The 23,965-nt window shown below is 46.0% G+C and overlaps 2 protein-coding genes across 2 annotated transcripts in view; both read right to left on the reverse strand.

Annotated features, from left to right (window-relative positions):
* The window catches only part of LOC109252938 (zinc finger protein 415-like), a 31,589-nt gene extending 21,481 nt beyond the window's left edge, over positions 1–10,108 (reverse strand). The window contains 2 exon segments of the mRNA XM_053906306.1: positions 6,133–6,226; positions 10,009–10,108. The gene's annotated coding sequence lies outside the window, so the exon portion shown is untranslated.
* The window catches only part of LOC109260960 (zinc finger protein 677-like), a 205,703-nt gene extending 182,276 nt beyond the window's left edge, over positions 1–23,427 (reverse strand). The window contains exon 1 of the mRNA XM_053906240.1: positions 23,320–23,427. Coding sequence (XP_053762215.1) covers positions 23,320–23,334 — 15 coding nt within the window. The 5' untranslated portion in view covers positions 23,335–23,427. The remainder of the gene's footprint in view (positions 1–23,319) is intronic.
* Positions 23,428–23,965: the final 538 nt, after the last annotated feature.

A 23,965-nucleotide genomic window follows, 5' to 3' on the forward strand; every position in this document is an offset into this window, starting at 1 on the left:
GACCTGAGCCGAAGTCACGCTTAACCGACTGAGCCACCCAGGTGCCCCGGAAACTGGCTATTTTAAAAGTCTGCCATTTGGTTTTATGCATTCTTAAACTCCAGAACAACTCCTGATGTATCATCTGAAAAAAGAGGAAAGTAAAAGTCCAGCTGCCACATAATGAGGCTTTTCAATTCTGAGGCAACAGGGCTTCAAACTCAGGCAAGTAAGGCAGGGGCTCCCAGGAGGCAAACTAAGGAAAAATGCAAAGATACGCAAGGGCAGATCCCTACTTCTGAACAGACATTGTCCTCACCCAGGGAGACCAGGTTCCTGTAGTTCTCCAGCATCACGTCCCTCTACAAGGCCCTCTGAGCGGGGTCCAGGCACTCCCACTCCTCCTGAGAGAATTCTATGGCCACATCCTTGAAGGTCAATCGTCCTTGAAATGAAAACACACTTCACCAGAGGCCATGGGGTAAGTTCTTCACACAAAATGAGAAGAGAGAGGTGCATAAGTATCAATTTGGTTAAAGTGAGTGTCCAACAGACCCATGTTAAGGTCTTTTAAGCAACTTACGTGCCTCTAACTTTAAGTTCTTATGCATTCCCATAAGAGATTATAATACCCTCCAAGTAAGTATGGATTTCTCACTTTTGTGGATAATACATGAAGAATACACCTAAAAAACCCCAATACTACACTGTCTATACACAGTATTAGATACTATGTTCTACACACGGAGTGATACTATCTAGATGAGCTACGGGACGAGTGCTATCTGCAGAGATGACAACATTCACAGTGGCTTGAAAGAAAAGTTAGAATTTAAAAACAGTGATGAGGGGGCACCTGGGTGGCTCAGTTGGTTAAGTGTCTGACTCTTGGTTTCAGCTCAGGTTGTGAGTTCAAGCCCCACATCGGGCTGTGTGTGACAGCCCAGACCTTGGAGCCTGCTTTGGATTCTGTGTCTTCCTCTCCCTCTGCCCCTCTCCCCCTTGTGATTTTTCTTTCTTTCTTTCTCTCTCTCAAAAATAAAAGTTAAAAAAATTTTTTTAATTAAAAATTAAAATGAAATCAATAAAACTTGTGATGAGGATAGCAATGGCAATGACTTCAAAGCTTCTGACCCTTCCTACGTGCTAGGTATTACTCTAAAGGCTTCACATGTACCAAGCTGGTATCAGCAGAACAGCTCACTGGGGGAAGATGTGCTCCCATCCTATGGAGGCGAAGACTCTACTGGTCAGAGGCACTCTAGGAAACTCTCCTCTGGTCAAAGAGCTAAGAATGACACAGCGAGCACACGAGCTCAGGTAGTCAGGTTTTAGAACTGAAACTCAAGAATTAAGTAGTTCAGTAACAGAGCATTACAAGTACACAGACAGAGGCTTCTTGAAACAAGCTCAAAGTTTACGACATCAAACTGCATAAAAGGTCCTCATAGATGCTGCATGCACAGAAACACTGCTATTCTTATCATTACCTAAATCATTAGCCTGATAGTGTAGAAAGAATTTAAGGCCATGGAATATACTCAAGATATAATTTCAATGGCTAAAGACTATGAAACTTATTTATGGAATGTCTTTTATAAAAACCATGGACTTACACATCCATGTACTCGTGCACACATATACACACAAATTAACTGAAATATAAGGCGTGGTTTCTCAACATAATTTTGAATGATTTTTTTTTTTTTAAGAGAGAACATGGGCAGGGGAGTGAGGCAGAAGGGGAGAAAGAGAAACTTTTTTTTTTTTTAAGTTTTTAAAATTTATTTTGAGAAAGAGTGTGAGAGGAGGAGGGTCAGAGAGAGAGGGAGCGAGAGAAAATCTCAAACAGGCTCTGTGATTTGTGTGCAGAGCCTGATGTGGTGTTCAAACTCACAAACCGTGAGATCATAGATCATGACCTGAGCTGAAATCAAGAGTTGGAAGCTTACCCAACTGAGCCACCCAGGTGCCCGAAAGAGAGAGAAAGAGAGAGAGAGAGAGAGAGAGAAACAGAGAGAGAGAGAGAGAGAGGGAGAGAATCTTAAGCAGTCTCCATGCTCAGTGCAGAACCCAACACAAGGCTCGATCCCATGACCCTGGGATCATGACCTAAGCTGAAATCACGAGTTAGATGCTCAACTTACTGAGCCCCCCAGGCACTCCAAAAGAAATGGCTGTTTTTATAGTAAATGAACACAGAATCCACCAGTGATTTTTGAGAGAGAGAGAGAGAGTGTCTGCTCAAGGGAGGGCAGAGAGAGACAGAGAAATAATCTCAAGTAGGCTTCATGGTCAGCGCACAGCCCAACACAGGGCTCACTGCCATGACTCTGGGATCACGACCTGAGGTGAAATCAAAAGTCGAGACACTCAACCAACTGAGCCACCCGGGTGCCCCCATTATCATTTTTATTCACATGTATTTCAGCATGTTTGGGAAGATTAAAATGTATAAATTGTACTTCATTTGGTTTGTCAAGATGACTATACAGTAGGCTAGTAAAGAGAGGGCACAAACATGAAAAAAATAAAGAATACTTTAACTCCAATCTCCATAAAATACCTGCATTCAAAAATATAAATACAATTTTATGCATTTAAATGTAGGTGTGTAGGCATTAACAAACACCGAAGAGAGTTTGTTTATTCCGCTAATAAAATGACGGTTCAAGATTAGAAGAGTTACCGGTGTTATGATATGCAGTACCTGAACAGATTCAGGTTTAAAAACATATCACAGTAATAGACACTTGAAAAAAAATGACAAAAAGGAAATTGATGATTAAACTATCATTAAGCAAGAACATTTCACCAAATGCCATGACCAGTCGAGAACGCTGGATGCATTTGCTCTGAAATTTCAGTGGAGGAAAGGGGGTTGGCCGGGGCTCCTGCCACTCGCCCAGCCGGCCTGAGCAGGCATCAGCAGAAGAAGTTAAAGGAGGTAAAAATAGTGAGAGAGAGAGAGAGTGTCAAGGAGCTGAAACTGTTGAAATTCACAGATCTAAGGATGGAAACAGGCTAAAAGGGCAAGAGGGAGAACAATATTTCATGCAAGCAGAATCCTGAAGACAGCAGGGGTGGTTATATCCTATCAGACAGAAGAGACTATAAGACAAAACGGTCACGAGAGGGGAAGGACATCACGATAAGAAGATTGGCTCACCAGGAAGACAGCACAACGGTAAACACACAGGCATGTGACATTAGAGCCCCCAGATGTATGACGGAAATAATAACAGTAGACTTCAGTACCCAGTTTCAGAAGATCCAGAAGGAGACAGAAGACCTGAACAGCACTCTCAGCAAGTGCACCTACCAGACAGACAGAACACTGCAGCCAGCAGCAGCAGAACACGGTCTTCTAAAGCACACGTGACGTCACGCCAGAAAACAAATCTTAGCAAGTTTAAGAAGGCTGAAATCGTAAAGAGCATCTTCTCTAACACTGAATTGAAACTAGAAACAAATAGCAAAAAGGAAACAACTCATTTTTTCTATAATATACTTTTTTCTAATTGCTTATTTTTTTAAGTAACCTCTACACCCAACATGGGGCTCGAGCTTACAACCCTGAGATCAAGAGTCACATAACAACCTTGAGATCAAGAGTCTACCTACTGGGCCAAACAGGAACCCCAAAGCGTTTTTTGGTTTTTGTTTTTTGGGTTTTTTTTTTTTTTTTTTTTTTTTTTTTTTAATATATGAAATTTACTGTCAAATTGGTTTCCATACAACACCCAGTGCTCAGTTTTTTGGGTTTTTTTTGAGAGAGAGAGAGAAAGGGAGCAAGTAAGCAAGGGGCAGAGAGAGAGAGAGAGGGAGGAAAGGAGTGGGAGAGAGAGGGAGAGAGGGAGAGAGGGAGGGAGGGAGGGAGAGGGAGGGAGGGAGGGAGGGAGGGAGGGAGGGAGGGAGGGAGAGAGAGAGGCAGGGGGAGAGAGCAAAGTGGGGCTCATGCTTACTTGATGTGGGATGTGAACTCACAAACCATGAGACCATGACCTGAGCTGAAGTCAGATGCTTAATGACAGAGCCACCAGGTGCCCCCAAACAGCTCATTCTTAATCAAGCAATGGGTCAAAGAAGAAACCGCAAGAGAATCTGCAAAGTGTCCAGATGAAAATGAAAAAACAACATACTGAAATGTAGGGACACTCAGAGGAGGGTTTGCAATGGTGAATATTTACGTTAAACAAGAGGAAAGATCTCAAATCAGAAATCTAATTTTACACCTCAAGGAGGCACAAAAAGAACAAACTAAACCCAGTTTAGCAGAAGGAAGTAAATAAGATTACAGCAGAGGTAAATGAAATAGAGGATTAAAAAAAAAAAAAACAATATTAAAAAAAATCAACAAACCAAGAGATGTTTTGAAAAGATTAATAAATTGACAAGCCCTTAGCTAGACTAGTGAACATTGCAACTCATGTCATGGAAAGTTTTAAAAAGGACTCTATGGGGCGCCTGGGTGGCGCAGTCGGTTAAGCGTCCGACTTCAGCCAGGTCACGATCTCGCGGTCCGTGAGTTCGAGCCCCACGTCAGGCTCTGGGCTGATGGCTCGGAGCCTGGAGCCTGTTTCCGATTCTGTGTCTCCCTCTCTCTCTGCCCCTCCCCCGTTCATGCTCTGTCTCTCTCTGTCCAAAAAATAAAAAAAATAAAAAATAAAAAATAAAAAAATAAAAAGGACTCTATGAGGGTACTATGAACAACTCCATGCCAACAATGCATAACCTCGAAGGTAAGGGTCAATTCATGAAAACATACAACCTACCAAGACCTATGATCATGAAGAAATAACAAATGTGAACAGAATTATACCTGGAGAGGACATACGAGCATTGATCAAAAATCTCCACAAAGAGGGGCACCCGGGTGGCTCAGTTGGTTAAGCATCAGACTTCAGCTCAGGTCATGATCTCATGGTTCCTGAGTTCAAGCCCCGCATCAGGCTCTGTGCTGACAGTGCAGAGCCTGCTTGGGATTCTCTCTCTCTCTCCCTCTCTCTCTGCCTCTTCCATCCTCGTGATTTCACTCTCTGAAAATAAATAAACTTAAAAAAATTTTTAAACAAAGTATGGAAGATTCAACATTCAAAAAATCAATGACAATACATTAGTAGAATGTACTAACAGAATGAAGGAAAAAAAACACTTGGTCATCTCAATGCAGAAAAAGGCTTTCACAAAATTCAACTAGCTTTCAGGATGAAGACATCCAACAAACTAGGAATAATTGACTACCCCCAACACAATCAAAGTCATATACAAAAAGCACACAACCAGCCTACCCAATGGTGAGAGACTGAAAGCTTTTCCTCTAAGATAAAGAAGAAGGCAGGGGCGCCCGGGGGGCTCAGTGGGTTGAGCGTCTGACTTTGGCTCAGGTCATGATCTTACAGTCCATGAGTTCGAGCGCCATATCAAGCTCTGTGCTGACAGCTCAGAGCCTGGAGCCTGCTTCAGATTCTGTGTTTCCCTCGCTCTCTGCCCCTCCCCCACTCACAGTCTGTCTCTCAAAAATGAATAAATTAAAACAAATTTTTTTATCAAAAAAAAAAAAAAAAAAAAAAGAAGGCGGCAGCAAGGGTCCACACTCTCAGCAATTCCGTTCGACAGAGTACCGGAAATCCTAGCCAGAGAAATGATCAAGGAAAAGAAATAAAAGCCATCCAAATTCGGAAAGGTTGATTTCATATTTTAAAACTCATGATGAATAAAACTCTTTCCATTCCATTCCCATCATTAATATCTTAAAGGCAGTGACCCACACTTGTTCAGCTTCAAATGTAGTGTACAAGTGGGCAGATTGCTCGCTATTGGTCTGTTTTTCTAGAAGTTTCCAGGTACGTGTGGACATTAATACAGGATTCCACATGCAGCTTCTTTTACCCCGGCTTACAGACGGCTAACAGTGCATCCAGATGTGGCCCCTAAACAACGGCTGCCTGAGCGTGAGCCCATCAGCATGTGGCCAAGCCTACTCACAGGCTCCGTGTCACTGGGTTACCATGGGCTGGAATCTAAATGGAGAGGAGGGGGACTGGGGGAAGGCCCGGGGGAGTGTGGACGGGCACGTGTCAAGAGTACTCTAGAGATCCGCAAGGCCAACAGGAAGGAGAAATGGATCGTCGACCAAGAATATGACTTTACCTGAGAAAACGCCATTCCCGTCTCCTCTTTCATTTTTCTTCCTCCTCTTCTGGGCCTCTTCCTCAGGCAATGTGGTTCTTTCTTAGAAGTCCACCTTAAAAGTTGAAAATTCTCTTTAAAGCTTAGAATGGCCATACCCCATTCTGTGCCACACACACACACAGGGAAGTCCTCACCACGTGGGAGAGTAAAATATTTAAAAATACATAATTGCAAAAACATAACCATTAGTGCAGATCACACGGAAAGACGGTCAGCTACAGAAATTAGCTCTGAGCAAATTTTTGTTTAATTTCAGTTTTGTTTTGTTCATGAGCAAATGTCTTCATTGTAAATAGATGGGCTCTTTGGGGAAAGGTTCCAAGTCAACCCAGCCATCCTTCAGTTTGCAGAGAGCAGACAAAATGGAATTGAGGGGCACAGAGACTTAGTAGCTCACAGCCCACTGTTTTAAGGGGTCACATAACAAGAAATTGGAGCATTAGGCAACTGTTAAACTAGGTTTCAAAGGCTACAAGACCATCGGTATCCTTACTAAGTATGCACTGAAACAACCTAAAAGTATGTACCAATTGCTGAAGAACTTTTCTAATATATAAGATAGGAGAAAACACGCACGCCTCAATCTAAACCAGAAACCGATTTAAAAGGCAAATAATTTGTAATTTTTTTAAAAAATCTAAATAATTCTTGGGAACGCAAGCTGGTGCAGCCACTCTGGAAAACAGTAAAGAGGTTCCTCAAAAAACTAAAATAGAACTACCCTACGACCCAGCAATTGCACTACTAGGCATTTATCCAAGGGATACAGGTGTGCTGTTTCGAAGGGACACATGCACCCCCATGTTTACAGCAGCACTATCGACAATAGCCCAAGTATGGAAAGAGCCCAAATGTCCATCGATGGATGAATGGATAAAGAAGATGTGGTATATATATACAATGGAGTATTAGTCGGCAATCAAAAAGAATGAAATCTTGCCATTTGCAACTACGTGGATGGAACTGGAGGGTATTATGCTAAGTGAAATCAGTGAGAGAAAGACAAAAATCATATGACTTCACTCATAGGAGGACTTTAAGAGACAAAACAGATGAACATAGGGAAGGGAAACAAAAATAATATAAAAACAGGAAGGGGGACAAAACATAAGAGACTCTGAAGTATGGAGAACAAACAGAGGGTTGCTGGAGGGATTGTGGGAGAGAGGATGGGCTAAATGGGGAAGGGGCATTAAGGAATCTACTCCTGAAATCATTGTTTCACTATATGCTAACTAATTTGGACGTAAATTTAAAAAAAAAAATCTAAGTAATTCTGGGGTCAAAGTGAAAACAAAATTAATATATCACATTGGGTGATTAAAATAAAAACTTAAAAAAATATATATCATACTGAAGAAAGAATAACCTGACTTGAGTGTACAGGAGGCCACAAAAGCTTATTTCAGAAGTTAATAATTACTTATATAAAGGGCACCTGGGTGGCTCAGATGGTTGAGCTTCTGACTCAGGTCATGATCTCACCGTGAGTGAGCTGGAGCCCTGCCTTAGGCTCTGTGCTGGTGATGCGGGGCCTGCTTGGGATTCTCTCTTACTCTTCCTCTCTCTCTCAAAATAAATAAATAAGCTTTAAAAAATTATTATTATTTATAGAAAAGTGGAATCTGAACTAAGATTTACCTCAAGCTACAAAAAGAATACTGAATTAAATGTAAGAGAAGTAGGGAGGGGGAAGTAAATCCATTACAAAAACAAAAAGAGTAAATTTAACACTCCTTTTAAAAAGGCACCATGTAGGGGCACCTGGGCGGCTCAGCTGGTTAAGCATGTGACTCTTTTTTAAAGAGTTTTTTTTAGACGTTTATTTATTTTTGAGAGAGAGCATGCGCACAAGAGTGTGTAAGAGTGGGGGAGGGGCGAGAGGGAGATAGAGGATTCAAGGCAGGCTCATCACCAAGAGCAGAAGAGCGGAAGGCCCTGCTCGGGGCTAGAATTCAAGGACCCTGGGATCATGACCTAAGCTGAAGTCCGAAGCTGACCAACTGAACCACCCAGGTGTCCCTAATCATCCCTTAAGCAGTCTGACTCGAGTTTAGCTCAGGTCTCGATCTCACAGTAAGTGAGATAGAGCCCAGAGTTGGGTTCCGCACTAACAGCACAGAGCCTGCTTGGGACTCTCTCTCCCCCTCTCGGCTTCTCCCCCACGCGTGCGCACACATACTCTCTCTCTCTCCCCCAAAATAAAGAAAAAGAAAACATTAAAAAGTATATATAAATAAATAAAAAGGCACCATGGAGTGACCAGCATTTCTCCCCTTCCCCAAACCAGGCAAAGGGGAGAGGGTGATCCACAAATGACTAAGATACCGCCCACTGGCTGAATAGGGTTTGCAAATGGAAATTATCTTGCGATGCAAATAAATATAAAACGCACAAGCCTTGCGGGCAGGTGTTTTGAAATTCTCATCCTCATCCACATGATTTAAACAAACTTTAAATGTATTAGATGGTAAAGCCCCAAATCAGTATTTCACAACTTAATCATCTATATCCAATTAACGCAGACCCATCTGGATTCAAGCCCACCCTCTCTTTTCAGTAAGATGTACTTTCCTCTTATTCTATCTTCTTCTGTGTTTCTCTTTTTTTTCTGTTTTCCCCCTGGGTTTCTGCTCAGCCCGTTATCCTCTTTCTGTCCTCTGGATTCCTTCCCTCACACCTATTCTGTCCCATTGTGCAAGTGTTTCCCCTCTTGTTTTTATTTCTCCCCGGTCCTTCCGATTGTCCCCAGTCTCCATGCATTTCAGCCCCTTTCTTGTCCCACCTGCGCTCTTTCCCTGCTCTCCGTTATATTCCTCTCTTCTTTCTCTGTTATACTCCTTTGGTCCCCACCCCCAGGTAGCTATACTTCCATTCTGGTTTCTTCCTCCGCTCTCTTGTCACCTCTTTCCTCTGTCTCAACTACACCTTCCTCTGTTGGCCAAGACTTTAACTCTTTAGTCCTCTCCTCCATCTGACGTGCCTCACCATTGTTGCCTCCACTCCTACGCTGAACAAGGGCCCTTCCATTTTGCTCTCCTTCATCTCCCTGGAGACCGGGCTTTCCTCAAACTTCTACTTTTTCCACCTGCTACTTCCGCGGCTTATTCTGTCTCTTTGCAAAGTCCCTCACCCATCCTCTACGTTGCCTCTAGGTTTTCTTTCAGTGGCTTTCTTTCTCCCAATCTCCCTCCATCACACATTCAGTAGGCGTGGGATGAAATAAGACAACCGCCTCCTGGAAAAAGCACGTTTTCAAGTGGGGAGGAATTTGGGGCGAAAAACACTGGGTGTCACTAGGCAGGCCGAGTCACCCACCCCAGCGCGGAGTCAGGGGAAGAGGTGACCATGGAGAGGGGGTTCTGGGGAACAGAAGCCGACGCGAGGAGAGGGGGCGGGGAGGGTGCCCCACAAGGGTGGGCTCTCCAGAATCGTCGGCCCGGAGGAGGATGCGGCCTCTCCCGAGAGGCTGCAGGGACTGCCAGGCAGGGTCGACAGTGCGAGGCTGGGCCGGGGCGCGAATCCACCTGGTGGAAGGGGGCTTTTCACGACGTGAGGCGGGCGGCGGGCTCCGAAGAGAATTCCAGCAGGACACGGACCGGAGAGCCGGTGTCTGCGTGGCCCGAACGCGGAAACGCCGGGGGCAGGGGCCAGTTTAGCTGCGATTTTAAACAGAAAGGGACGCGCCCCCGGCCTCCCAATGTGACGTCTGAATTTACTTGGGGTGCGGTGGCGAATGCGGGGATTTTAAGACCCGTAGCGATACCCAGACCCCGGCTTTGGAGGAGAGGGGACGGCAAAGAACAGGTTTAAACTAGAAAGACGGAAACTCACACCCAACAGCGAAACTTTTGCTCCGCGCTATCCGCTTCCGGATCTACAGGAACCTGCGCGCGCGTGCAATAAAAAGACGAAGGGGCCGTGTGTGGGCGGGGCCTAAGCGGGGCGTGGCCGTCAGGGGCGGGGCGTGAAGAGGTGACGCCTCAGCAGGTACCGCGATGGGGACAGGACGGAGCCGGCGAGGGGCGGGGCCGAAGGGACGTGAGGCCTCCGCAGGGGCGGGACGAAGATGGGGAGGGGACGGGGCTTTGGCGAGCCCGTCAGGGGGTGGAGCGTGGAAGGAGGCTAGACCACAAGGGGGCAGGTACGGCGAGGGGGCAGGTACGGCGAGGGGGCAGGTACGGCGAGGGGGCAGGTACGGCGAGGGGGCAGGTACGGCGAGGGGGCAGGTACGGCGAGGGGGCAGGTACCGCGAGGCGGCAGGTATATGGCGGGTGTCCCTCCCCTCGCTCCCAAGGTGTCTCTGCCAGGTGTAAAAATGATTCTTGGAATATCTCCAGGAGCAGCCTTGCTTCCTGCTTATTTCACGGTCTCTAACAGTTTTAAGGTAAAAGCCCGTGAAGCTGAAGCAATTTGGGGGCCAGGGAACTGGGATCCTGGTGGTCTGTGGGGACGTGGTGGGTGCAGGAACATTTCCTGTAGTTAGGATCAATTTAAGTAGTTTAATTACACAGCTGGAGCTGTTAGTGTCGGGCTTACAAACTAGAATGTAAAATTCAAAACTCCCTGGAGAGAAAGGGCAATTCCATACGGACACCCAACAAAATGGCATTGCTTTTTCAATTCCCCAATCACCCAGGAGGCCAAACTCAACGCTATGCTCAGTTCCGAAGACTTGCATAGGGACGAGACCAGAGGAAAGAGGTGTGGAGGGCGAAGGCATATATAATTTGGGTTGCCAACCACTGCTTTAGGAAGAACACTAACTTTTTAAAAAATGTTATAAATTGCCTTGTTGTCATTTATGTTTGTTATAACAATTTATTCTGTTACACGCTTGAGATTACTAACCTTCAAATACCTGAGTTTAACTTTACATCATAATATACTTAAATCAGTATCTAAATATAATTTCAAAATCACTACACATACCTTCTCAAAGTACAAGGTTTTTTTATTTACAAATTGTATATTTTAGCTCTTTGCTTTCTAAATGTTTACAAAGCTTGTAACATATGTAGTCTTAGCGACTTTCACTTAAAGAATAATCAATTTTGCAATATTTCTAAAGGCACCCAGGAGGGAAGTGTATGCAATTTAATATGAACCCTAAGGAAAGTAAAACTAGGTTATCAAACATCCAACAAACTTCTACCCTGAATAATTTTTCTGGCAGTATCTGTTAACATCTACTACAGATGTGTTTTCTCTCACCCTGCATATGGAAGATTTCAACCACGTCAAACTGACAGTCAATCAAAATACGTTTAGATAGGGAAATGAGCATATTTAAAATACTTTCAGGTAACATTGAGCAGAATGTCTTGACATAGCACACATATGAATAAAAGCAGATCTATCATCCCATTTTTATTTTTATTTTATTCTTTTTATCCCATTTTTAAAAGATGCAGTGACACAGTGCCCCTCCATAACACAGGATGAGGTACGAGCTATGTGACCTGGCTTCAGGCCCACTGGCGCATAATCCCAGAAGCAATCCCATTAGTTTGAGGACCTAGCCGGACAGGGTTTTTGCCTGCCAAAAGTGAAAGATATGACTGCTCCTTCCTTCAAATGCATTGACTTATAATCAATAAGGGGCGCCAGGCTGGCTCAGTCCTTAGAGCATGCAACTCTTGATCTCAGGGGTTGTGAGTTCAAGCCCCAGGTTGGGTGCAGAGATTACTTAATAAATAAATAAACTTAAAAAGAGAGAGAGAGAGAGAAATCCATTATTTAATTAAATCAACTTCATAGAAACACTGCCTAGAAAAGTGGTTGCCAGGACTGGGGGGTGTGGGAAACACGGAGACGTTGATAAAAGGGTACAAGCTTTCAGTTCTAAAACTAATAAAGACTAAGGAATTCATGTAGGACATGGCAACTACATTCTATTATATACCTGAAATCTTAGAGAACTTAAATGTTCACACACACACACAATATGTAAAGTAATAGATGTGACAACTACATGGGGAAAATCCTTTTAAAATCTACACATATATCAAATCATCACACTGTACATTTAAATATCATACAATTTTATTTGATAATTATACTTCATTAAATCTGGAAGAAAAAAAAAAGTAGAAAAGTTATACCAGCAGGGTCACCTGGGTGGCTCAGTTGGTTGAGTATCTGACTCTTGGTTTCAGCTCTGGTCATGGTTTCACAGTTTGTGAGTTCAAGCCCTGCATCGGGCTCTGCACTGATGGTGCAGAGCCTACTTGGGATTCTCTCTCTCTCCCTCTCTCTGCCCCTTCCCTGCTTGCGCTGTCTCTGTCTCTCTCAAAACAAATAAATGACCTTAAAAAAAAAAAGTTATACCATCAGTTAAGTGTGAATCATACACCTGCATGAATTATACTGGTTCTTTCGATTAAGCTTTCCTGATAACTATTCTCTATTCAATTGTCAAAAATAAGATTCATTTTCATTAATTTTTTAATGTTTATTTATTTTTGAAGGAGAAAGACAGCATGAGCAGGGGAGGGACAGAAAGAAAGGGAAACACAGAATCCGAAGCAGGCTCCAGGCTCTGAGCTGTCAGCACAGAGCCCGACTCAGGGCTCGAACTCACAAGCCATGAGATCATGACCTGAGCTGAAGTCAGATACTCAACCAACTGAGCCACCTAGGCGCCCCTTCACTAATTCTTGAAATAAAACAGCTATTAACATCCAAAGGACAATGTAGCCACCATGTTTCCTGTATTATTTCTACCACATAATCAGTCCCTAGTAACCTATTCCTATCTTCCCATATAAATCCCAATCTCCCAGTGTCTTGACCTGCTTTATTTCATGGTCATTTGGTAAAGCATTCCTTTCCTATAAACCACATAGAGTCTGTCTGGAGATAGGCTCCCTGAACACAATAAACCCAAGGGCTTAACAGCATCGTTTTACAGTATTCTCTGCCACCCCACATCCTCCCTAATTCAGAAAATATTTAATTTTATTTATTTGTTTTTAAATGTTTATTTAAGAGAGAAAGAGCACAAGCAAGGGAGGGGCAGAGAGAGACAGAGGGAGACACAGAATCCGAAGCAGGTTCCAGGCTCGGATGTGGGGCTTGACCTCACCAACTATGAGATCATGACCTAAGTTGAAGTTGGACACTTAATGGACTGGGTCACCCAGGTGCCCCAAGATAATATTTATTTTTAAAAATTTATTTTAATATTTATATTTAAAAATATTTTAAAAATATTTATTTTATTTTAAATAAATATTTATTTTAAAATAATATTTTAAAAAAATATTAATTTATTTTAATTATTTATTTTTAAAATAAAATAAAATATTTATTTTAAAAGTATCCTTGTTCTTTCAGGGAACAAAAATATGAATGAACCTCAGCTAATGAAGTAGGACCTTCCATCTTTGGAATTCTGTCCCAGAGACCATCACAAAAGGCCAGTAAGAAAAGCCTATCACCAGAATCCAAATGTCAGGTTGAAACTCCTAGATAATGGAGCAGCCTTCTAAAGAAACCTCAAAAAATTGAATAAAATACCTCATAAAATTATTTGGCCATCTCCACATATTTGTTCTTTTGCTATCTATCATGCCATGAGTTTTAACATATTTTGACTTCTATTTATTCTGCAGTATGGGATATCTCAGATTAATCTTGAAGAAAGACTTATTCTTTGTAAAAATATTCTGATGTCGAGTCTGTTGTGACAATTGAGAAAATTAACATGTTCCATTACATTGGAAGTATGAATTCGTTGTCAATCCTGAGAACCCACCTTTGCTCCAAGGTCTTTTCCAGGTTCAGTACAGATGTATGGTTCCTCTCCACTATGATTCTCTGACACCAAAAGCATGGATGTTTGAAACAAAGCCTTATCACAAACTACCTTTGCAAGATCGCTCTCCAATATAAATCCTGATACTTCAATTTTGATCTTTGTTCTCAATAGTTAAGAGTCTGTTTCTTGGATCGTCTTTTTTCCCCTTTGCTCGTTTGTTTTGCTTATTAAGTTCCACATATGAGTGAAATCCTATAGTACTTGCCTCAAAGGGCGGGCCTATGCCGGCCAAATCCATCTTGTTCTGTGTCCTTCACCTTGACCACGCCTCCTCCCCTTGAGTAACCTCCCGCTCACCCATTCAAACTTCCCGATCAAAACACACACAGCGACCTGCATAACTGGACTCCGACCCTTCCCCAGACAACCGGCTGAGGCCACAGCCATTACCTCACCAACTGCCCCTAGGCCCTAATAAAACCTTTGTCCTTTTGAAACTCGCTCTCTCTCCCCGGTATCTCACCGCTGCGTCGGTGCAGGTAGTGGATTGGTGCAGGTAGGGGATTGAGCTCAAGCTAGCTCGAATAAAGGTTCTTTGCTTTTGCGTCGGACTCGGCTCCCTGGTGGTCTTTGGGGATCATGAATTCTGGGGATAACATTTGGGGGCTCAGCCCGGGATGCCCAAGACCCCCGAGGGACCCCCAACACGGAGAGCCTGACTGGCCATGGTTAGCGTCTGTTCGTTCCGTCTTTTCTGTGTGAGCTCATTTCTGAAATTCTGGTAGTGCCTGACGCGGTCTACGTGGATGCACTGGAGGACCACAGGCCAGGAGTTTCGGAAGACGTTCCAATCCTCCCTTTTGGAGGGACGTGGAATCCCCTCAAAGGTCTGAGACGAGGCGGGTCGCTCCCGCTGGTCGGCGTGAGGCCGTCGTCTAGCTTTTGGTTCTGGAGGGACGTGGAATCCCCTCATCAGTTTTGGAGGGACGTGGAATCCCCTCAAAGGTCTAAGCTAGCTTTCAGTTTTGCTTCCATGGAGTTGGAAGACTTTCTAGGGGCCCTCTCTTTGTCTGTTTTTGTGTTTCTCTGTTTTGTTCTGTGGACTTACTGGATGGACATTACGGGACAGACTCAGACTACTCCTCTAAGTATTATGATTGAATTAATTTTTCCTCCCCCGTATAACCCCCCTAGGATGCTGGAAGAACACCATCCTCCCCCTCTGGGGGAGGCAGACGCTGTTCTGGGAGCGGGAGGCGGAAACACTCCAGTGGGAAGCCCACCCTTTACCAGACAAAGGGCTCAGAGGGAGCAATCCGCCTCCGCCGCAGATTCCACTATTCTGCCCCCGCGAGCCACCGGACCCCCAGACGCGGAGGGGAATCAGCCTCATCACTATTGGCCTTTCGCCACTAGTGACCTCTACAATTGGAAAGCTCAGAATCCTGTTTTCCGAGAAACCAGCAGGGCTTATTGATTTATTAGATTCTGTTCTTTTTACCTATCAGCCCACGTGGGACGATTGCCAGCAGCTTTTGCAGGTCCTGTTCACGACTGAGGAAAGAGAAAGAATCCTCAATGAAGCCCGAAAACTAGTTCTGGACGCAGACAGGAATCCCACCACCAACCAGGCTCAGATAGATACCTCCTTCCCCTTAACTCAGCCCCAGTGGGATTTCAACACGGCAGAAGGTAAGGAGAGGCTCCGGGTCTACCGCCAGACTCTAATGGGGGGTCTCCGAATGGCTGCTAGAAAGCCAACCAACTTGGCCAAGGTAGGAAATGTACAACAGGGAAAAGATGAATCTCCGGCTGCCTTTTTAGAACGGATCATGGAGGCATTCCGTACCTATACCCCCATGGATCCAGAGGCTCCGGAAAGCAAGGCAGCTGTTATCATGGCCTTTGTAAACCAATTGGCCATAGACATTAGGAGAAAATTACAGAAAATAGATAGACTAGGAGAAAAAAAGTCTGCAGGACTTACTGGTGGTAGCCGAAAAGGTATATAATAACCAGGAGCCTCCTGAGGACAAGCAGGCTCGCGCCATGGCGGCTGCCAGCAGTAAGCAGACTCGAGACCTGGCCAGAATACTACTAGCTACCAATGCTGACTCCCCCGAGCAACGAGACCGCCATCTCCGGCAGCTGACAGATGACTCAAGAAAAGGTAAAGGAACCACCAAGGTGGGGAAGCAGAGGCTGCAGAAAGATCAGTGCGCATACTGCAAGGAGATAGGGCATTGGGCCCGAGATTGTCCGAAAAGGGCCAGCGGGAAGGGAAGCAAGACTGATCGAGTAAAAGTCCTAGAGCTAGATGAACTGAGTGATTAGGGGAGTCGGGGTTCGGACCCTCTCCCCAAACCCAGGGTAACTCTTAAAGTGGAGGGGACCCCTGTTGTCTTCCTTGTTGACACCGGAGTACAACATTCGGTCCTCCGCACCCCACAAGGAAAACTAGCCAGCAAGAAGTCCTGGGTACAAGGGGCAACTGGTATGAGCCAGTATTCATGGACTACCCGAAGAACAGTAGTTTTGGGGATGGGCCGGGTATCCCACTCCTTTATGGTAATACCAGAATGCCCCTACCCGCTGTTAGGATGGGACTTACTGACCAAGATTGGAGCTCAGATAACTTTCAGACAAGGGGGGGGCCTCAGGTCTCCAATGGCAAGGGCCACCCCATCAGGTCCTGACCATGAAACTAGAGAATGAATACCGCCTCCACCAGGAGGTGCTCCCAAGAGAGGATAATATAGACAGATGGCTACAAGAATTCCCCTCGGTTTGGGGGGGGGGGGGGGATAGGACTAACCGCTCACAGGACCCCGGTCCTGGTAGAGCTCAAGCCAGGAGAGAGTCCGGTAAGGATCAAACAATACCCCATGTCTCAGGAGGCCCGGAAGGGGATCCAGCCACACATCCGGAGACTACGAAGCCTAGGGGTACTAGTTCCTTGCCAGTCTCCCTGGAACACCCCCCTACTGCCGGTCAAAAAGCCTCACAGAAATGACTACTGTCTGGTACAAGACCTCCGGGAAGTAAAGAAGAGGGTCACGGACATACACCCAACTGATCCCAACCCATATACTCTCTTGAACTCCTTGGTGCCCTCCAGGGTCTGGTATACTGTAGTAGCTTTAAAGGACGCCTTCTTCCGTCTGCCGCTGGCACCCCAGAGCCAACCCTCGTTCGCCTTCGAGTGGCATGATCCGGAGGAGGGCTACAGTGGGCAACTCACCTGGACACAGCTGCCTCAGGGGTTCAAAAATTCGCCCACCATCTTCAACGAGGCACTACACAAGGACCTGGGTGAGTACAGAAGGGAGCACCCTGGCCTCACCCTCCTACAGTACGTAGATGACATCCTGATTGCTGCTGACAAGGCCAAAGACTGTGAGCGAGGGACCCAGGACCTGCTGGCTACCCTGGGGGCCTTAGGGTACCGGGCATCCACGAAAAAAGCTCAGATATGCAGGGAGAGGGTAAGTTACCTGGGATATATCCTGGAGGGTGGACAGCGGCGGTTATCAGATGCCAGAAGAGAAACTGTCCTAAGGATCCCTATTCCCACCTCCCGAAGAGAAGTAAGGGAATTCTTAGGATCAGCCAGCTACTGCCGCCTCTGGGTTCTAGGTTTTGCTGAGATCGCCAGGGCCCTATATGAAGCTACCAAAGAGGGGAAAACATTTAAATGGGCTGAAAAAGAAGAAACTGCCTTTAATCAGTTAAAAAAGGCCCTCCCTAAGTGCCCCAGCCCTGGGCCTACCAGACATTACGAAGCCCTTCCACCTCTTTGTACACGAACACAAGGGAATAGCAAAAGGGGTTCTAACTCAAGCCTTAGGCCCCTGGAACTGCCTGGTGGCTTACCTGTCCAAGAAACTAGACCCAGTGGCTGCCGGCTGGCCGCCATGCCCAAGAATTATTGCGGCGACAGCACTCCTAGTCAAGGACGCAGACAAACTGACCCTAGGACAGGAGATCTGGATCACGACCCCACACGCCATTGAAGGGGTCCTGAAACAGCCTCCTGATAGATGGATGAGCAACACACGTATGACTCATTACCAGAGCCTCCTACTCAACCCTCCACGGGTGCGGTTCCACCCCAGTGCAGCCCTCAATCCTGCAACCCTGGTGCCCGACCCTGACCTAGGTGCTCCACTACATGACTGTGCGGGGATCCTGGAGCAAGTACATGGATTCCAGACGGACCTGACCGACCGGCCCCTCCCCGATGCCGAGGCTACTTGGTTCACTGATGGCAGCAGCTTTGTGCGAGACAGACACAGGTATGCGGGTGCAGCGGTGGTCACCGAAACAGACACCGTATGGGCGGAGGCTCTACCCTCCGGAATGTCAGCCCAGCAAGCGGAGCTCATCGCCCTTGCCAAGGCGCTAATGTTGGGAGCTAGAAAATGGCTTAACAACTACCGGACTTGGGAGACCCAGTTTTACCAGACCTGCCGCAATACTCCCAGGAGGAGTTACAGCAGATCAAGAAACTCCCCATGGCCCAGGAGATAAAGGGATGGTGGTATACACCTAACAAGGAGCTCGTGCTGCCAGACCGGCTCGGAGTCTCAATATTAGAGCACATGCATCGGTCTACTCACATGGGGGCCAGAAAATTAAAAGACTTAATCTGACATGCCGGAATCAAGATTCACCAACAGGACACCAAAATAGAGCAAGTTGTATCTGCCTGCAAGACCTGCCAACTCACCAACGCGAGAGCCACACCAAATAAAAAAAAGGAACCAGGCTCAGAGGCACCAGACCGGGAGCCCAATGGAAGGTCGACGTCACTGAAGTTAAACCAGGAAAGTATGGTTATAAATATCTTTTAGTATTTACAGACACCTTCTCTGGCTGGGTGGAGGCATACCCAACCAAGCATGAAATGGCTCAGACGGTGGCTAAGAAGCTACTAGAAGACATCTTACCCAGCTATGGTTTTCCTGCCACGATAGTATCAGACAATGGACCAGCTTTTATCTCACAGGTAACGCAGGCAGTAGGCAAGGCGGTGGGGGCAAACTGGAAATTACATTGTGCTTATAGGCCCCAGAGCTCAGGACAGGTAGAAAGAATGAATAGAACCCTAAAAGAGACCCTTACCAAATTAACCATGGAGACTGGCGGGGACTGGGTGACTCTCCTACCATATGCCCTTTACCGGGTTAGGAACACTCCTTACACCTTGGGTTTTACTCCCTACAAGATCATGTTTGGCAGGCCACCCCCTGTTATTCCCAACCTTCGAGCTGAACTTCTTGCTGAGTTTAAAGATCAAGAACTTTTTCTTTCCTTGAGAGGGCTCCAGAGGGCGCATGAGGACATTTGGCTGCGCCTCCATGTCATCTATGAGGCTGGCCTGACCCCGACACCTCATCAGTACAGGCCGGGAGACTGGGTCTACGTCAAGAGGTACCACTGAGAGACCCTCGAGCCGCGCTGGAAGGGACCCTACATAGTGGTGCTGACAACCCCCACCACTCTCAAAGTAGACGACATTGCGACCTGGGTCCATCACACCCACATTCAGCCAGCAGACCCCTCCTCGATCCGGAAGGACTTCGTCACATGATGGGCTGTCAGTTGGGACCAACACAACCAGCTCAAGCTATAGCGCATTCGACCTACCTGATATTGGTAACTCTGTTAACTCTGCTTGTCATTGCTCATGCTGCCGGGAGTCCCCACTCTCCCCAAAACATCACCTGGCAGATCATAGACACCAGCTCGGGGACAATACTTAATCAGACCTCCCAGAGCCACCCCAGGGACACTTGGTTCCCAGAACTTTGCGTAAACCTCCAAACTCTGTTCCCCTTGTCACCATAAATGCAGCCAGTCCCATGATTGGGTCAGTAAGCTACATGACAAGGGGGGAATGAAAGGGCGGGCCTAAGCCGGCCTACTCCATCTTGTTCTGTGTCCTTCACCTTGACCACGCCTCCTCCCCTTGAGTAACCTCCGGGTCACCTGCCTAACAGGACTCCACCCTTCCCCAGCCAATCGACCCTTCCCCAGCCAATCGGCTGAGGCCACAGCCATTACGTGACCAACTGCCCCTAGGCCCCAATAAAACCTTTGTCCTTTTTGAAACTCGCTCTCTCTCCCCGGTATCTCACCGCTGCATCGGTGCAGGTAGGGGACTGAGCTCGAGTTAGCTCGAATAAAGGCTCTTTGCTTTTGCATCGGACTCGGCTCACTGGTGGTCTTTGGGGATCATGAATTCTGGGTGTAACAGCCTTTCTCTGACTGACGTATTTTGCTTAGCATTATACTCTTTAGTGCCATCCATATTGTCACAAATGGCAAGATTTCATTCTTTTTTATGGCTGAATAAAATACCATTGTATCTATATACCACATCCACATTGTCTTTATTCATTCTTCTGTCCATGGACATTTGAGCAGCTTCCATATCTGGCTCTTGTAAATAATGCTTCTAAAAACTTAGGTAGGGGTGCATGTATCCTTTTGAATTAGTGCTTTTGTATTTTTTCGGCAAATACCCAGTAGTGAGATTACTGGGTAATAGGGTCATTCTATTTTTAACTTTGTGGGGAACCTCCATACTGTTCTCCAGAGTGGCTGCACCAGTTTGCATTCCTACCAACAGTGCAAGAAGGCTCCTTTTTCTTCATATCTTCACCAGCACTTGTTGTTTCCACACTCAACTAATTTTTAACAACCACATAATTGGGAAAGGATAGTCTCTTCAATAAATGGTGTAGGGAAAACTGGAGGTCTATGTGCACAAGAACGAAACAACCCTTACCTTACAACATACTCAAAAATCAACCCAAAACGGATTAAAGACTAAATATAAGTTACGAAACTGTAAAACTCCTAGAAGAAAATAAAGGGGGAAAGTTCCTTGATATTGATTTTGGCAATGATTGTTTAGAATTGAAAACAAAAGTGTCAAAAACAAAAACAAAAATAAGACCAGACCACACTTAAAAACCTTCTGCACAGCAAAGAAACAGTCAATAAAATTAAAAGGCAACCTATGAAATAGGAGTAAATATTTGCAAATGCTCAAGATGACAAGGTGTTAATATCCAAAATATGTAAGAACTTATGAAACTCAATGGCAAAACAAACCAAAAGGAAAAATAAACACAATGATTAAAAAAATGGGCAGAGGACTGGGGTGCCTGGGTGGCTCAATCCAATCGGTTAAGCATCCAACTTCAGCTCAGGTCATGGTCTCACAGTTGGGGAGTTCGAGCCCCACTTCGGGTTCCGGGCTCTGTGCTGACAGTTCAGAGCCTGGAGCCTACTTTGGATTCTGTGTCTCCCTCTCTCCACCCCTCCCCCACTCATGCTCTGTCTGTCTCTGTCTTTCTCAAAAAGTAAACAAACATTGAAAAAAAATGGACAGAGGACATGAATAGACATTTTCCCAAAGACATACAAATGGCCAACAGATACATGAAAAGATGCTCAACATCACGAGTCATCAAGGAAATGCAAATCAAAACCACCATGAGATATTACATCACACCTGTTAGGAAGGCAATTATCAAAAAGTCAAAAGATAAAAAGAATTGGAGAGGACATAGAGAAAGGAATCCTGTGCCCTGTGGGTGGGAATGTAAATTAATGCAGCCACTGTGGAAAACAGTATGGAGGTTCCTCAAAATATTAAAAAAAGAAATACCGTGTGATCCTATAAACCCACTACTGAATATTTACCCAATGAAAACAAAAACACTAATTTAAAAACATAAAGGCACCCCTAGATTTACTGTAGTATTATTTACAACAGCCCAGATACGGAAGCAGCCCAAGTGTCCATGGATAGGGGAATAGATAAAGATGTGGTAGGGGCGCCTGGGTGGCTCAGTCGGTTGAGCACCGACTTCGGCTCAGGTCACGATCTCGCGTTCCGTGAGTTCGAGCCCCGCATCGGGCCCCTGTACTGACAGCTCAGAGCCCGGAGCCTGTTTCAGATTCTGTGTCTCCCTCTCTCTGACCCTCCCCCATTCATGCTCTGTCTCTCTCTGTCTCAAAAATAAATAAACATTAAAAAAAAAAAAAGATGTATACATATTCAATGGAAAATTATTAGTCAGACATAAAAAAGAATGAAGTCTCATCATTTGTACAACATGAATAGACATATAGGGTATTATGGTAAGTGAACTAAGTTGGAGAGAAAAAGACAAATACTATATGATTCCACTTATATGTGGAACGTAAAAAACAAAATAATATGCACAAACAAAAAGACAGAAATAGACTCGTAAATACAGACAACAAATTGGTGGTTGCCAGAGGGGAGGAGGTAGGCAATGGGCAAAATAGGTGTAGGGGATGAAGAGGTAAAATCTTCCAGTTATAAAATAAGGAAGTCACAGAAATGAAAAGTACAGGGGCACCTGGGTGGCTCAGTTGGTTAAGCGACCGACTTTGGCTCAGGTCACGATCTCGCGGTTCATTGGTGCAAGCCTCGTGTAGGGCTCTGTGCTGACAGCTCAGAGCCTGGAGCCTGCTTCAGATTCTGTGTCTCCCTCTCTCTCTGCCCCTCTCCTGCTAATACTCTGTCTCTCTCTCAAAAATGAATAAAAATTAAAAAAAATAAAATAAAAATAGAAAAACAATCGTGCAAAAAACTTGAAGAAGAAAAAAAAGCCATGTATTTAAGCAAGACTATTTCACCAAATAGCATGACCAAGACTGGACAATTTCCTCTAAATTAAGGCTGAGAAAAGGGGCCAGCCAGGCTTCCAGCAATTAACCACTGCAAAGGATGCCTGAGGAGGGAGCAATACAAGAGAAAAGAAGGAAAGAAAAAAAGAAGGGAGGGGTCCAGAGGGTCCAGATCAAAGACCTGGTGTGTTTCGTTCATGGATGACAGGATTGCAACTTTGCCCAAGGTGGTCGCTGAGGCAGGAGAACTAAAGCAATGTACTAAAAATAATATTCTTTCTTTACTGGCCCAGATTCCCCCCCCCCCCCCCCATCAGTCTCCTTTTCCAGAATCTTCCAACTCTTCCTACACATGAATCCAGGACTTCCACACACGGCTTCTTTCATCCTGGTCAACAGAGAGCCTACAGTGTGTCCAGAGGCGGCCCCTAAACACCCCCTGCAGCCCAACCACACTGACACCACCCGTCTCCACTCGCCTGCTGCGAAGGCCCTCAGGATGTGCCCAGTGCAGCCTCCTCACAGGCTCGGGTCCCTGGGTGACGACGAGCTGGAATCTAAGTGCAGAGGAGAGGGACCGGGGGAAGGCCTGGGGGAGTGTGGACGCACCCATGCCAGGCAGGACACTTCAGACTCAGACAAGGTTGGCAAGTCAAAGAAGGGCCTTGCAGGAATGAGAGACAGGAAATCGACCCAGGATATGACTTCACCTGACAGACGGCCATTCCCGACTCCTTTCCTTTGCTCTTCCTCCCTTTCCAGGATTCTTCCTCAGGCAGGATCAGGCTTGGGAATTCAATCCTAAGTGTCAAGAAAACGCAGCTTAACGCTTAGAGTCAGTCTGGGTCCTTCCCGTCCTGCAGCCTCACACGGGAAGGCCTCTCCGTGTGAAAACACAGGGGGTGCCCCGGGACAGTGGACTCCTCCAGAGGCCAGCAAGTGACCTTCCCACCCTTCTTCTTCAGAACCGGCTCCCGCCCTGGTGAAGCCCCCGCACACCGCATCAGTGGGGACCTGGGCGGGACCTGACCCTCCCCTGCAGGTCACAGGCCTGCCCCGATCACACCCCACGCAGAACCGGGCCCCCTCACCTCTCCCTGGGTCAGGGGCGGATGTCAGCCTCAGACAGGGAGCACCACAGCCTTGGTGCTCAGCGCTGGAGACACATCAGAAACCCCCCAGGCACTTTAACTAGGACTGAGATCAGGCCCTGTCTCCCCTTGGCCATTTGAAGGGACTCTCCGGGAGGGGGTCCGAGAGGCTCCACTGAGAAGGTGGCATCAGAACGAGGACCCAGGGGAGGGAGCTTGTTAGCCACCCGCCTCTGAGGGGCCACACAGTACCAGGCAGAGGGAC

This window comes from Panthera pardus, unplaced genomic scaffold, assembly GCF_024362965.1.
Source record: "Panthera pardus isolate Hobbes unplaced genomic scaffold, ASM2436296v1 HiC_scaffold_18, whole genome shotgun sequence".
Taxonomy (NCBI): domain Eukaryota; kingdom Metazoa; phylum Chordata; class Mammalia; order Carnivora; family Felidae; genus Panthera; species Panthera pardus.